Source organism: Corvus kubaryi, unplaced genomic scaffold (genome assembly GCF_017639235.1).
Source record: "Corvus kubaryi isolate FWS band 111438036 unplaced genomic scaffold, C.kubaryi_AGA036_p1.0 37398, whole genome shotgun sequence".
Classification (NCBI taxonomy): domain Eukaryota; kingdom Metazoa; phylum Chordata; class Aves; order Passeriformes; family Corvidae; genus Corvus; species Corvus kubaryi.
In genome coordinates, this window is record NW_024581137.1 from 29,527,593 (window position 1) to 29,540,525 (window position 12,933).

The 12,933-nt window shown below is 40.7% G+C and overlaps 1 protein-coding gene across 1 annotated transcript; it reads left to right on the forward strand.

Annotated features, from left to right (window-relative positions):
* The first annotated feature begins 3,971 nt into the window (after positions 1–3,971).
* Positions 3,972–9,245, forward strand: AGR2 (anterior gradient 2, protein disulphide isomerase family member). Its single transcript, XM_042043442.1, has 8 exons — positions 3,972–4,063; positions 5,739–5,876; positions 6,181–6,244; positions 6,344–6,396; positions 7,295–7,368; positions 7,740–7,803; positions 8,222–8,305; positions 8,903–9,245. The coding sequence occupies exons 2-8, from the start codon at positions 5,747–5,749 to the stop codon at positions 8,950–8,952; spliced, it is 519 nt and encodes a 172-aa protein (XP_041899376.1). The 5' UTR covers positions 3,972–4,063; positions 5,739–5,746; the 3' UTR covers positions 8,953–9,245.
* The last annotated feature ends 3,688 nt before the right edge of the window (positions 9,246–12,933 follow it).

The window sequence follows — 12,933 nt, forward strand, 5'->3', positions numbered from 1 at the left end:
TTCAGACATGAGGCATTGCTGATCCTAACTGACTTGCCCAGTTAAGAAGACCAGATAAATAGTCTTCTTCACAGGTTGGGGTACACTCCCAGCTTCCCAATCTCTCTCATCACAGAATCCCTCTTCACTCATTTGCTGCCTGCCTGTGGAACTGAAAAAAATATTTCAAAGTTAAACCTAAATGCTACCAGGATCAGGCTTTCTCTTACCAAACACAACTGAGCAATTAAGTTCCACATATGCTGAAATCCTTGAAACTCCTTGGTGTAATAGACCATGACAGTTTCCTTATTGTTGTGAAAAGGGCATTAAACAATACAAGAGCAAATATATTTAATATGGGTCTTCAAATGACTTAGTGATTTTAAAACATGTCATTCAGCAATGCCTTCCAGACATCTCAGTGCATCACAACTCAAAACGGAGTATGGTGTAAGAACTCGCTACATGACAAACCCACATCTTTATCTAAAACTATATAAGGGATGCTCCACGCTTTTCACAACAGCCTGTATCAAATGGTGGTGATTTGTAATATAAACATCCACGTGTAAGTGGAAAAAAATGCCTCCAGACATATCAAAATCCTCATGGATTGCTCTTTTGTTTTGCAAGCAGTAATTAAAGAATCAGATTATCATATTTTAAATCCTTAGAATCTCTTCTGCTAGCCGATTTGAAAAATATTACCACTAAACTGTAGGTATTGCAAGTTAATTGAGTAATTTATTCAGCTAAAAAGAGGAAAATGTTGGGATATTTTGGAAAACCATCATCCTTCAGGACAAATCATCAGATTCCTAGCAAAAATTTACCTGAGCTACAGTTACCAGCTTTAAATATTCAGCCAAAGAAATCTGCTGAATTTTTGTCTTTCCACCCATGTATTGAAATGTGGCTTTGTAATAATGAAAATAAAGTAGACAAGGGGTGGTTGAACCATGGCCTTCCAACTCTCAGGAGAATGTCTGGACCACTTATAAGATACCAGTTTCTCCTTTAGTAGTGCTTTCCATTTGCAAGTGTTAGCAAATATTTCCTGAGCCAGTGTGAGAAAAATCACTTTCTTACCTAACAGATCACAGCTGAGCAGGCCTGGGATCCAGTGCCTGCTCCAGCACAAGTGACTGTTATACAAATAAACAGTCTTGGCCTGTGTGACCGGGGACATCAATCACCATGGCATTTCCCAATCTGGACAGCACCTACCTCTAATACTCATGATAAGGCTTTGAACTATTTCAGGGCAAGAAGGAAACAAAATGGGACCTGCATCTCTCATAGCTGTCAAAGGGTGTCTCTGTTCCTAAATTTTGGGGTATAAGGCTTTCCAGAAATTTGAGTCAAATTTCATCCGAAGAGCTTTCAGGTGATAAAAACCTGCATGTGGTTAAAGCACTGACAACAGAAATTTGACCAGTGCTCAAATAAATTTTGTCTGCTTTCAACCACAATGTCTTACAATATACTACTACTTTAAGAGCACTGGAAGATTGATGGTTTCCAGATCTGTCTGTCTCTGGCTTTGACTCAGAGCATTGCTAGTGTGGGTCTGACTACACATCTCTTTCATTACTTCTCATTCCTCCCATGTAAATTTCCAATATTTATTCTAAGCAGTAGATCATAAGACTTGGAAACATGTGTTTATTATGAAATTAGGAGAAATGCCTGAATTCTGAAACTTGTGTATTACAAAAAACAAGGACAAACAAAGCACTTCAGAGAATGCCTTCAGAACAGATGTAACATCAGCCATTTGAAGCTGTGCAAATTTCTGTATAATACAATGAACAAAGGCATCTCAGAGCAGGGGAACCAAAATCATCTTAAAAATCTGATGACTAGTTTTGTAAAGATGTTAAATATTAACAGTAATAGGGTCTACCAGATCTTTATAGCAAAATAAGAAAACGTTCTGGAATAGTCCTATTTTGTTCAAAGCTCCCTGGAGTTCCTGCAGGATTTAGTCACTGAGGCAGAGAAAGTAACCCATTATAAAAGGCCAGAAGAAACTTAGTGGCTGGGTACAGTCTCAGTGTCCCGAGCAGGAGCTGTGGGAAAGACTGAGCTCGCCTTTCTCTTCATTAACAAGGCACAAGGCTGGTTTAGAGACAAGTCAAACTATCTGCATTGGGGTCACTGGGTTTGAGCTGACAGGAAAGCCCCTGTGAGTAGTTGTACTTGAATTATTGAGTTTCCTATAGGAAACAATTCTGTCAGAGCAGAACTAGGCTAAGTGGAAACAGGCTAAGGTAAATGCATCTCCTGAAAACAGGAGAAAGCAAAGGTGCAAATGAAATGGAGATATATCTAAGGCTGGAGCCAGGAGCAGGTAGAGGCGTAGCTTTGAGGATGCATTTTTAGACAAAATCCAATTTTTTTATACGGTGTGTGAGCGAGAACCCACCTACTCATTATCTCTTCACATCACCAGAGAGCAGCTAGAACTTCTTTTACAGGCTTTAAAACTACCAAATGCTCTTAGGTGTGACCTGAGAAGAGAGTCAGCGAAGAGTGCGTTACATTACAATTATGAATTGTAAGCTGAGACCAAAAAAACCCAAGGTTTACTTCTGCATCTAGACTAAAGTGGATTAAGAATGTACCTAAATTGTCCAAAGTGAGTGGTCCCAGGTCAAAATATGGACCTTGGAAACTTTTGGTATATGTTTCAGAACAAAACCTGAGTGGATGTGGTTTGGATAGACAATATAGAAGATAACAAATTACATCTCTAAATCTTCAGGGACAAGTGCTGGAGAAGAAGAAATGTATATGCAAATTCTCTCAGGAAAACACACTTATTTCATGAAACATACAGAAAGGGCAGCTAAAATGACTGATATGCCTGGGAGCTTTGGTTTCACCCTCCTAATACATTAAGCAACTAAACAAAGCATGGTAGAACTCAATAATTATTTTTTGCTTGAGTTCACCATCTTGCTTCTGCACTTTGTTTTCCTAATTACTATTCGTGATAAAAAAAAGAAAACAGAAACCAAAGCAAATCCACACTAAGATCCAAAGCTCTTAATTCTCTCAAGTATATTTGTAACAAAAGGGTGCTTTTAGCAGCCATCAGAGAGCACAGTGAATTTCAAACAGGAAAATCCATATCTGATGGATTTCATCTACCCAGCTGAGTAATGTTAAGTATTCACTGCCCATGAACATGTGATTTTAATCTCACTGAAATATATGAGGCATGCACTAAGGAGAACATGTCGTAGTTTCAACATATATTGCTGAGGACAGGCTTGCACTGACCTCTGCGGAAGGACCGTGTGTGGTCAGTGCAGCAGTGGGAATGACCATCCAGGTTTCATTTTCCTGAGCATTGCACAGTATTAAATGTGTATCTGAAACCTAAGATGATTGGTGTTCATGTTGTAGGTAAAAATAAATGTCTCCACAACTAATTAATTGTGGAATTTGAATAAAAAATGTTGGCTTAGATCTCTGCTTATGAGCACAGTTTCTTGGTTTAGCTTCCAAACACATTTTTCTGGAGACCTTTACAAAATTTTTTAGGTTTGATTACAATTCTATGTGCTGTTATATGTGCAATTGTGCACACATAGCTGTATAATGTGCATAGTTATTAATTTAATTAACATCCACAGTTCTGAGTCATCAATTTAACTTTTTCTAAGGATTAAAAGAACAGCAACCCATACTGATTTTCCAACCAATCAAAAAAAGACAAATCACTCTTCAGGCAAATCAGGAGTCTTGACTTAAGCTTACCTGGACTTGGATCCTTGCCAGTCTTTTAAAATCACCTTTCAAGAAATATCCCAAAAGCCTACAGAAATGTCTCTGAACTTTAGATACAGCGTCTGACAGGAAATGGTAATGTTATTTAATTACAAAATTAACTCTGAATGTTTCGGTGGGGAAAAACTGGAAAGTTTACCTCTCCGAAAGTAGTATTCAAATTCAAAGCTTGTGGGTGGAGTTGGGGTGTGAAGGTGCATAAATAGGCAGTAGGAACAGCAGCATTCACGCTGAAACCAGGAACACCTTCGCATCCTGGCAGGCGTCTGGGAGAGTAAACAAGGTAAGGTACTGCTTCAGAAGGGGGAGCCGTGAGCCAGAGCTACCTGGGGATGGGGAATCTGATCAGTGGAAAGAAAAGACTGCAGCAAAGCAGGCACAGTCCAGCACGGCTTGCTATGAAGGAAAACATCTAGAGAAATACTGGCTTTGCAGGTTAAAAAAACAGGAGAAGAGGGGTTATTTTGGAAAGCTTTTCAAAAGTGCACATAGTCTTCCAGAGGCACCGTTTTTAAGGAGCAGGTTTAATGTTCCTCTGTCTTTGCTTTCTGCATGCTGCCTCCACAACAGCCTAAAATGTGCCTGATCTTCAGTTTCCTGGTTGTCCCATCCCTTTTTATTTTATTTTTTTTCTTTTTAAAGAAGCATTACTTCTGCCATACAGCTCTAGCCAAAACAATTCTTGAAGCAACCCTGACAATCCACAGAGTTTAATTGAACTTCATGCAATTTTCTTCCTTGCCAAGGAAACTTTTCTTAGGGCAGAAAAGCAGTCTGCTGCAAAAGTTGTATTTCAAAGCCTTGAAACAGGGACTCTATGGATGTTTGAGCTCTACTGGACACGCCAGTAGCAAAGAGCACTGTATTGCTCATGGAAACTCAGCTAATGTCTCCTCCTGCAGTTCCTATCTGGAAAAACACTTCTGTTTCCCTGGAGTTTAGTTTTCATTGTCTGACCTTTAAAATCAGCCAGACTGTTGTGGTGGGGGGTTTTTTGTAGGCTTGTTTTTTCTTTTTTCTTGGGTTGTTTTTGTTTTGGTCTGGTTTTGGTTCTTTTATGAATCTCTTCAATGTTCTGTACTGATTTTAGAATATCTTAAATTTGCTTTTTGTACCCATTATATTGTTTCTAGGAGGAAACATAATGAGAAAACATAGGGTCATGTTGCTGAAGTGCTTTTCCCCTTCATAGAAACAACTCAGCTGAAATGTTGAGGAGCTTTCCATCAGATGTGTCTGGTCTCCATGCCCTAGTCTGGCTCAGGAAAAGCTCTCTGCTTTGTGCTGCTTCCACCCTCAAACTCCATTTCAGTTCTCGCTCTGTCACACAGCAACTCCTCTCCACTCTTTTTATTACAGATTCTGCTGGGTTTGACGATTAAATGACATTTTTAAGGGAAAAGACAGGATTGGAAGATTCAACAACACCATTAAGCTGTGTCTATGCTAATGTTCACTGTAAAGCCTAGCTTAACATTCTAACTTCTCATTTGGGTTGCTCCCACAGCAAAATGGGGGAAGAGCTGAGACAAATTAATTTTTCAGCACCTGCTGCTGAGTTACTCTAGCACTGGGAGATCAAGGTAGAACAGTGAACTTATTAGGACTTGCAAGGACTTTTGGAACTGCCGTAACTCAAGTTATTTTACTGAGCATATTCAATATATGTAAAAAGAAGAGAGAGAAACTAACAAACATGAACATCCTAAAAGGGCCACAGCACAACGGCACAAACAGGGGAGTGGGAAGCAGCCGGGTCCTTCAGGGCGGTTCGCTAGGCAAACCTCACGCTCCCGTGCCCCCAAGCCCAGGCCCCTGCCTGGAGCTGTTCCTTTCAGCCCTGACTCACCCCGCCGCATATTTGTGACTTGACCTGCTGCTTTACCTACCCTGCCCTTATCTGCTGCGTGCCTCACCGCAGCACCACAATGACGGGGAGTTTCTCTCACCTGTTCCAGGAGCAGCCATGGAGAAGAGTTACGTGTCCATGTTTTTGCTGCTCATTGTCATCTCCTGTGCTCTGGCAAAGGATGCAGGCAAGAAGGATACAAAGGACACTACTGTTAAGCCAAAACTGCCTCAGACACTCTCCAGAGGTAAAAAACAAATAACTGAACCACCTCCCCACCATTTTTTTTTTTTAAAGTGCAATATTGTGAATATTTCAGCTACTATGCTGTTTTAAAAAATTCATTTTCTTGCAACTCATTCTGCAAAACCTTTTCTAGTATTTCCTAGCACCCTCTCCTCCTTCATTCCTGATTTAAAGCCCTCTGGCAGCGGGTTTGTTCCAAGCCCCTCCTGGCAGAGGTGGGCAGGGGCAGGGCTCAGACCCGGGGTCCCCGGCCCCGCCTGTAGGGCGCTGTCTGAGGGTGTGTGTGTCCCCTGTCCCTCCCGCAGGATGGGGGGACCAGCTCATCTGGACGCAGACCTACGAGGAGGCGCTTTTCCGGGCAAAGCACAGGTACCCGCCCCGCCCCACAGCGCCCACCCTGAGCCCCACAGTGTCCACCCTGCGTCCCCCGTGCCTCCCCCGGTCCTAACGAGGGCTCTTCTTTTCCAGCCAGAAACCCCTGATGATTATCCACCACTTGGAAGACTGCCCACACAGCCAAGGTAATCCTTTTGCACTGGGGAAAAAACCCCCAAATATCTAAAATCAGCCACTGTTCTGATTAAACCTTAGTGAAGTACTAGCCTGCATGAGCATGGGGAGTGTTCTTCAAGTTACTGTACCACGAAGGTGTTTTCCAATGTGTAGGAATAAAATAAAAATGGTAACTCAGTATTGCATGATATAGAATAGATAGAGAAATGAGCACAGGTCAGTAGGGTTTGACCTCTGACAGATCAGCAAAACCAACAGCAAGACTAGTAGTGAGAAATAATTTGTTGGAAAGGACATATTCAGCTCTCAATATTATCAGTGATTGAGACTGAATCCAGCCAGGGACTAAATCAACCCAGGCTGAAACTGAGATCTTGCAGGATTTCTGGTAACTGGGACTGCTCTTTTCCCAGGGTCTTTGAATTTATCTGAGGGCCCTCCTTCCTGCAAGTCAATCCACATGGCAAGACCTTTGCATCCATCCATAGCTCCAGTAACTCCAGAAGGGTCTTTGTACAAGCATTTAAACCCTTCCAAACATTTCAGTCTGAAGCCCTACATGCTGTATTATCGAGTGCCTTAAGAACTGGGGCCAGAAACCACAATAGGAGAACAGGAGGTTTGAAGGGTCAGATGCTCAAATTCAAACCTAAGCAAACAAATTTGAGAGCCAACTGCACTGTCTGAAGGAAGATGGGCCATTTTGCACTATTATAATTACTCTTTAATGCAGAATATAAATGAGTGGATCATGTTCCAGTGGAATGAACTGAAAATCTTTGTTTGCTGCAGTTGTAAACTGGAAATTCTCATTTTGTTTCATCAGCTTGTTTCAATTTATTTTTGGAGGACAATATACTTCAGGGGCATCTTTTCAATTTTCTTTCCCATTTATTTCTACTCTAGCCCTCAAGAAGGTCTTTGCTGAACACAAAGATATACAGAAACTGGCTGAAAAGTTCATTCTCCTGAACCTTGTGGTAAGTTCCCCAGTTACACTTAATGAAATGAAAGAGACAAAGTTCTGCTTTTAGTTACGGTTTTTCTAACTTAATAGCTAGGGTTGGCTAGGAAAATGGCCACTGCTGAAGCATAAAAGATTTGATAGTAGGTCTTTTTCATTTGTAGCTATCATAAACTCAAAATGTGAGGGAATGTAAAGTTCAATAATAACATGAATGTTTGTTACCAATTTGCAATTCCAGCTGTTAAAAAACTGCATCCCAGTTAATTTCTTAAACTGCAAGAAGTATTATTTGAGCTGGATTTCATAACCCAAAGTACAGTGAAGGAAAAAACTATTTATGTAACATGCCCTCCTTGACTAGGAACCTTCTCTGTTTTCTTTAAGTATGAAACCACAGACAAGAATCTTGCACCTGATGGCCAGTATGTCCCTCGGGTTTTGTTCATAGGTGAGTACCTCAAGCATCAAAGATGATCTCAGAACAGAGCCCCTGCTGCACCATACCTCTCAAATCCTCAGGCTGATTAACAGGAATTTATTCCAGAAGAAATACAAAGGTTCTAGTTGGTTTCGTGAATCAAATATTGAATCAATCCCAGCCACCTTCACAGGTCCAGCATTCCTCTCAATGGCAAGATGCCACAGTCGCTGGAATGGGTAGCTCATCCCGTTCCTAATAAACCCGCAAACACAACACTTAAAACTGAAATGTCAGTAACCCTAGAACAATCTCTTAGTCAGCAGAAGCAGACATGTCTCACAGAAACACTTAGGAAGCAAGCAGGAGTACAGAAAGGTTTATTTCTTTTTATTTCCTTCCGCTTGAAGATTAACCTCTACAAATTTTCTCACCCTTTTTTCCCCAGACCCTTCCCTGACTGTGAGAGCAGATATTACTGGAAGATACTCAAACCGTCTCTATGCATATGAGCCCTCTGACATTTCACTGTGTAAGTAGAGTGTTCTGACACATTCTGAAAATATTCTGAAAGCAGTCACATTTTTCATGTGATAAGGAATAACACCAGGCATTACAGATTCTCACAATCCGTACTTGCTGAAAGACATTTAACCAGGATTAAAATTAAACAAGATGCTAGACTTAAACTCAGTGAGATGAAGAAAATTATGGCAGAGCCCTGGAGCCTTAAGCATCCATCTGTTTTAAAAGCAAGCGTACATCAGTAGGAACTTGCATAATTCAGCAGTGCTCACTGCAAGCAACGGTGAGAACCCTCACACACGAGTTCTAACAGGCCAGGTCAGGAAACCTTCTGGGAGCAGGGAAAGATGCTTGCTACAGCCCTCCCTCCCTGCTGCACAGCTCCAGTCTCTGCCCACGCGTTTGCATTAATGAAAGTTTTCACCAGTCAAAATTAAACCATGACATTCACAAGTTGCTTGGAAGAGTAAGTGCATCTGAATCCATATAGCAATAGGCATGTGATTAAAAGCTTTAATAGTAATGACGTTATCTCTGCAGCATTTTTGGTTGCTGGCAGAGGAAGTTGCAGCAAAAATAACATGCATGAATATTTCATTTCTAGTGTATTCAAATATGCAGAAAGCGCTGAAGCTCCTGAAGACTGAACTGTAAGGAGAACTGAAGAAGACTGAAGAAGAAAGCCCTTAAATATTATGAAGTCTTATCTTCCATCTCTTCTCTACACCTTGATACTGGTGAAGAGACTATTTAGAGTGATATTTAGTGATGTGTAGTGATGGTTTCTATACATAAACACTACAGTTTTACATTAGCACTTTTGTACTGGGCAGCATTTTTAAAAGCTGGAGGCTTTTATTTTAAGGCGTACAGAAGAATACTGTATGATTCAACTGTAAAAATGATTTTTTTAAAAATAAATCCATTTCAAGTGTTTACATACAAAACACTGCTGTGTTTTCTGTTTTTTTCCTTATCTTCATCTACCGTTATTAGAAATAGTAAAATCACTGTGTTGCTTGAGACCACAGCTTGCATTTTACATTCCAGCACTTTGGAAGGAAAAGGGCTGTTGTGGATCAATACCAGCCAGGAGCCCAACTCCACACAGCCACTCACTCCACTCCAGTGGGATGGGAGAGAGAATCAGAAGAGTGAGAAAACTCATGGGTTTGAACAAAGACAGTTTAATAGGTAAAGCAAAAGCTGTGCGCACAAGCAGAGCGAAACACAGGATTAATTCACTGCTTCCCATAGGCAGGCAGGTGTTCAGCTGCCTCCAGAAGAGCAGGGCCCCATAACATGTAATGGTGACTTGCGAAGATAAACACCATCACTCTAAACGTGTCTCCCAGTTTGCATGGTGAATATGGCCTATCCCCTTACTCAGCTGGAGTCAGCTGTCTCAGCTCTGTCCCCTCGCGACTTCTCCTGCAGCCCAGGTCTACTTGCTGACAGGGCAGTGTAAGGCAGCAGCAGCGACCTCTTCTCTGTGTGTCAGCAATCACAGAAAACAACCTTGTGTTATCAGCACCGTTGTGGCTGTAAATCCAAAGCACAGCACCACACAAAGCTACTGTGAAGAGAATCAACTTCACCCAGCCAAATCCAGTAGAGGAAAGCAGCTTTTTATCTCCAGTTTCAGCAGCTAGCTAAGCTATTACTCACCCTACTTTATCTCAAATTATTTTCTAGTTACACCAGCCTATGTGGAGCTTTCATTATCAGCCCTTTCTTTACAGCTAACAAGAAGTGCAAATCTTTCACAGAAAATACTTAGACTAGAGAATGGGGCTGTTTGCATATGGGGCTTGTTTTTCTTTTGACTTGGCTGCATTCTGAAGTGATTTAAGATGTAACTGCTTCCCTTAAAGGGTCCCTGCTTACACCAGATTTCAGTAAAGCCCTGAGATGATTAATAAAGTGATACCACACTGCCTATGTGGCTGGTTTCATGACTGTGTTACAGCTTATAATTATTTACAAGCCCAAAAGGGACAATAGAAGTCAGAACTAAAATAAATGCTGCAGATGAACACCATGAGAGTAGACACTACCTACAGACTTACACGAAAAGGAGACTTTCCATCCCCAAGTATCTGCTGTCTCTGAACTCAGCAGCATCAGTGAGACACACTTCGACCAGGACCATGCCTTCATTATTTTCTCAGCTCTTTGGCAATGACAGTATTCTTACCACTTCTATTACCATTACTGCCACTACCAGTCATGATGAGGACTACAAAAGAGGAAAACACTTGGGAGGGCAGGACAGGCGAGAGAAGCAAGGGTTTCAGCTCAAGGGAATCTCTCAGCAACATCAGAAGGAAGGTACTTGTTAATATATCTTTGGCAAGCTATGTGAACCCTACCTACCAGAAGACCTCAAGAGGTACCTGGAAAGGGTCCCAGACATGCAATTCAGCATTCTTTCAGCACTTCAGTAAGATGTTACTCTCTACTGTAGCATCCAGAAGATAAGAGGATAAAGAGATGCAGTGGGGGGCAGAAATATTCTCTAGAACCATGCATCGGTTACAAAAAGCAAACAATGTGGTCACATCACTTAGCAGAGGGACAGCACAGAGGGACGCTGGAGCAGCTGGTCATCAGAATCATCTTTATCTACTCAACCCAAAGTACACTTGCTAGAGCTCTGTATGTGACATAAAACAAAGGCTGCCTGTGCCATCATGCTTTACAAAGCTGTTTTTATAACACTATTGAAGTAGCTTCGTTTTCTTAAGCAGATGTACTGATGCTATGTATAACATCCAGTAAATGGATATAAAGTGTAACTACAAGGGTCTACTAATCTACATGCCTACATGCAAATACCCAAGTTAGTCCAGTCTGCAAGTATCAAGAAATTAGCTTCTGAAACTGAAAAAAACTAATTTTTTTTTGCACTCAAGGCTATGCTTTTCTTGTTTTCACCTTAACTAAATTTTCAAGAATCTTAATACATAAACGGTCAACTTAATCCTGCTCTTTTAATCCTTTCCTCTAAATGAAGATTTTTTCTAGGTTTATGGAGGCACCAAGCCAAGCTGAGATACTAAGAAAGCCTCTTTCGATTTCTTTGGAAAACCTGGGAAATCATTGCTGAACTACACATGATCGTTAGATAACCTGAAGTACACAGGATGGATATGGGGATTTCAAGAATTCCACTAGCATTCAGTCAGTCTTCTAAACAATTAGGTCTAAAAATAATAACGCAAGTTAAGAGCACTAACACATTCCTATTCACTTGTCAGCTATAGCTTTTAAGGTACATTTTTACAGATATCACTTCAAGTCATACATACAAGCTTTCCCTAATAATTACTTTCATGTGAAAGGTGGCAGATACTGTGCAGTAGTATCAGGATCTTAGTCAATATCTGGATTCACTTTCTCACGTTGATGGAGAAAAATTGGATTTTATTGTTTTATAGCCAATTATTTTTATATGGTAAAAACGTGTATGTGTTTTGAAGAAAGACATCTTTCTACATTTTTGCAAAATAACCAACTTGAAGAAAGCATTTCAACACAACTAAGGCTAAAAGACATCTAATATAAGCAGCAAGAATGCTTCAAGCTAAATCGCTCTGCTACTTTGACACTGTGGTGGTGTAAATAGCTTCTAGAAAATCTGGTTACAATCAAGTCCAAATCTCAAGCAGTCAGGTGAAAATTAAAATGCATCTTTAGAAAACAACAACAAAAAAACTTTGTGTGGTGAAAACGTTTTTTAAGGAGAAAGCAACAAAATTCAATGACAAAACCCACCAAGAATAGGTATAACTTTTTAAAGTGCTCTAGTTTGGCATGCCAGAACAGTACAGCATTTCTTGTATACTCACACAAGTCAGACTTTCCGTGAGAGGCAACATTCTTCACCTCCCAAAAACCAAGTCAGTGTTCTATTGTCCCTTTCAGAATCAGGTTTGGAAAGCAAATCCACACCTCTGACTGGGAATTTCAATGTTTGTGTGCGTGGATGGGTTTGTTTAACCACAATCCCCAAGAGACTATGTATTTTTAGTATGATAGAAAAACTTTAATCATTCCATACACGCCACTGATCTGTCTTTTGACTACTAAAACAAATTCACATTATGAGACATGAGAGTTTAGGAAGTGGTAATATTTTCAGTATTTTTGCATTAGTGCACATTTATACTCCAGTATAATCCATCATATTTATGAAACCAGATCCACCCAAAACTAAGCACTACAAAAACAATTCGGAAAAAAGTCAAAATTGAAGTAGCAATGTGGTATTATTTTAAGCTTCAGTAACCCACTCCATATGACAGCTCCTTGGATTTTTTACTGTAATGTAAAAAACACAGAGCCTGTCTAAACTAGGAAAATGAACTGTTCCTAAAGGTGGCCATGAGATCACTGCTCTCTTGATACGTATTGGGAATGGCTAGGGAGCAATTGAGGGAAACAGGACAACAACTGGGAGAAAAAAAGTGCTGCGTCCATTTTATTAGACTTCAGCAGGCCTGAAGGCTCTTAAGGTGTTTCAGCACATGAGTGAGCTCTCTTACCCCGGATCTCCAGGTACGTGCTCAAGCCAGTCACAGCAGCTGGGCAGGCGCAGCAGCAGCTCCCAGAGCAGCTCCAGGAGAAGGTGCT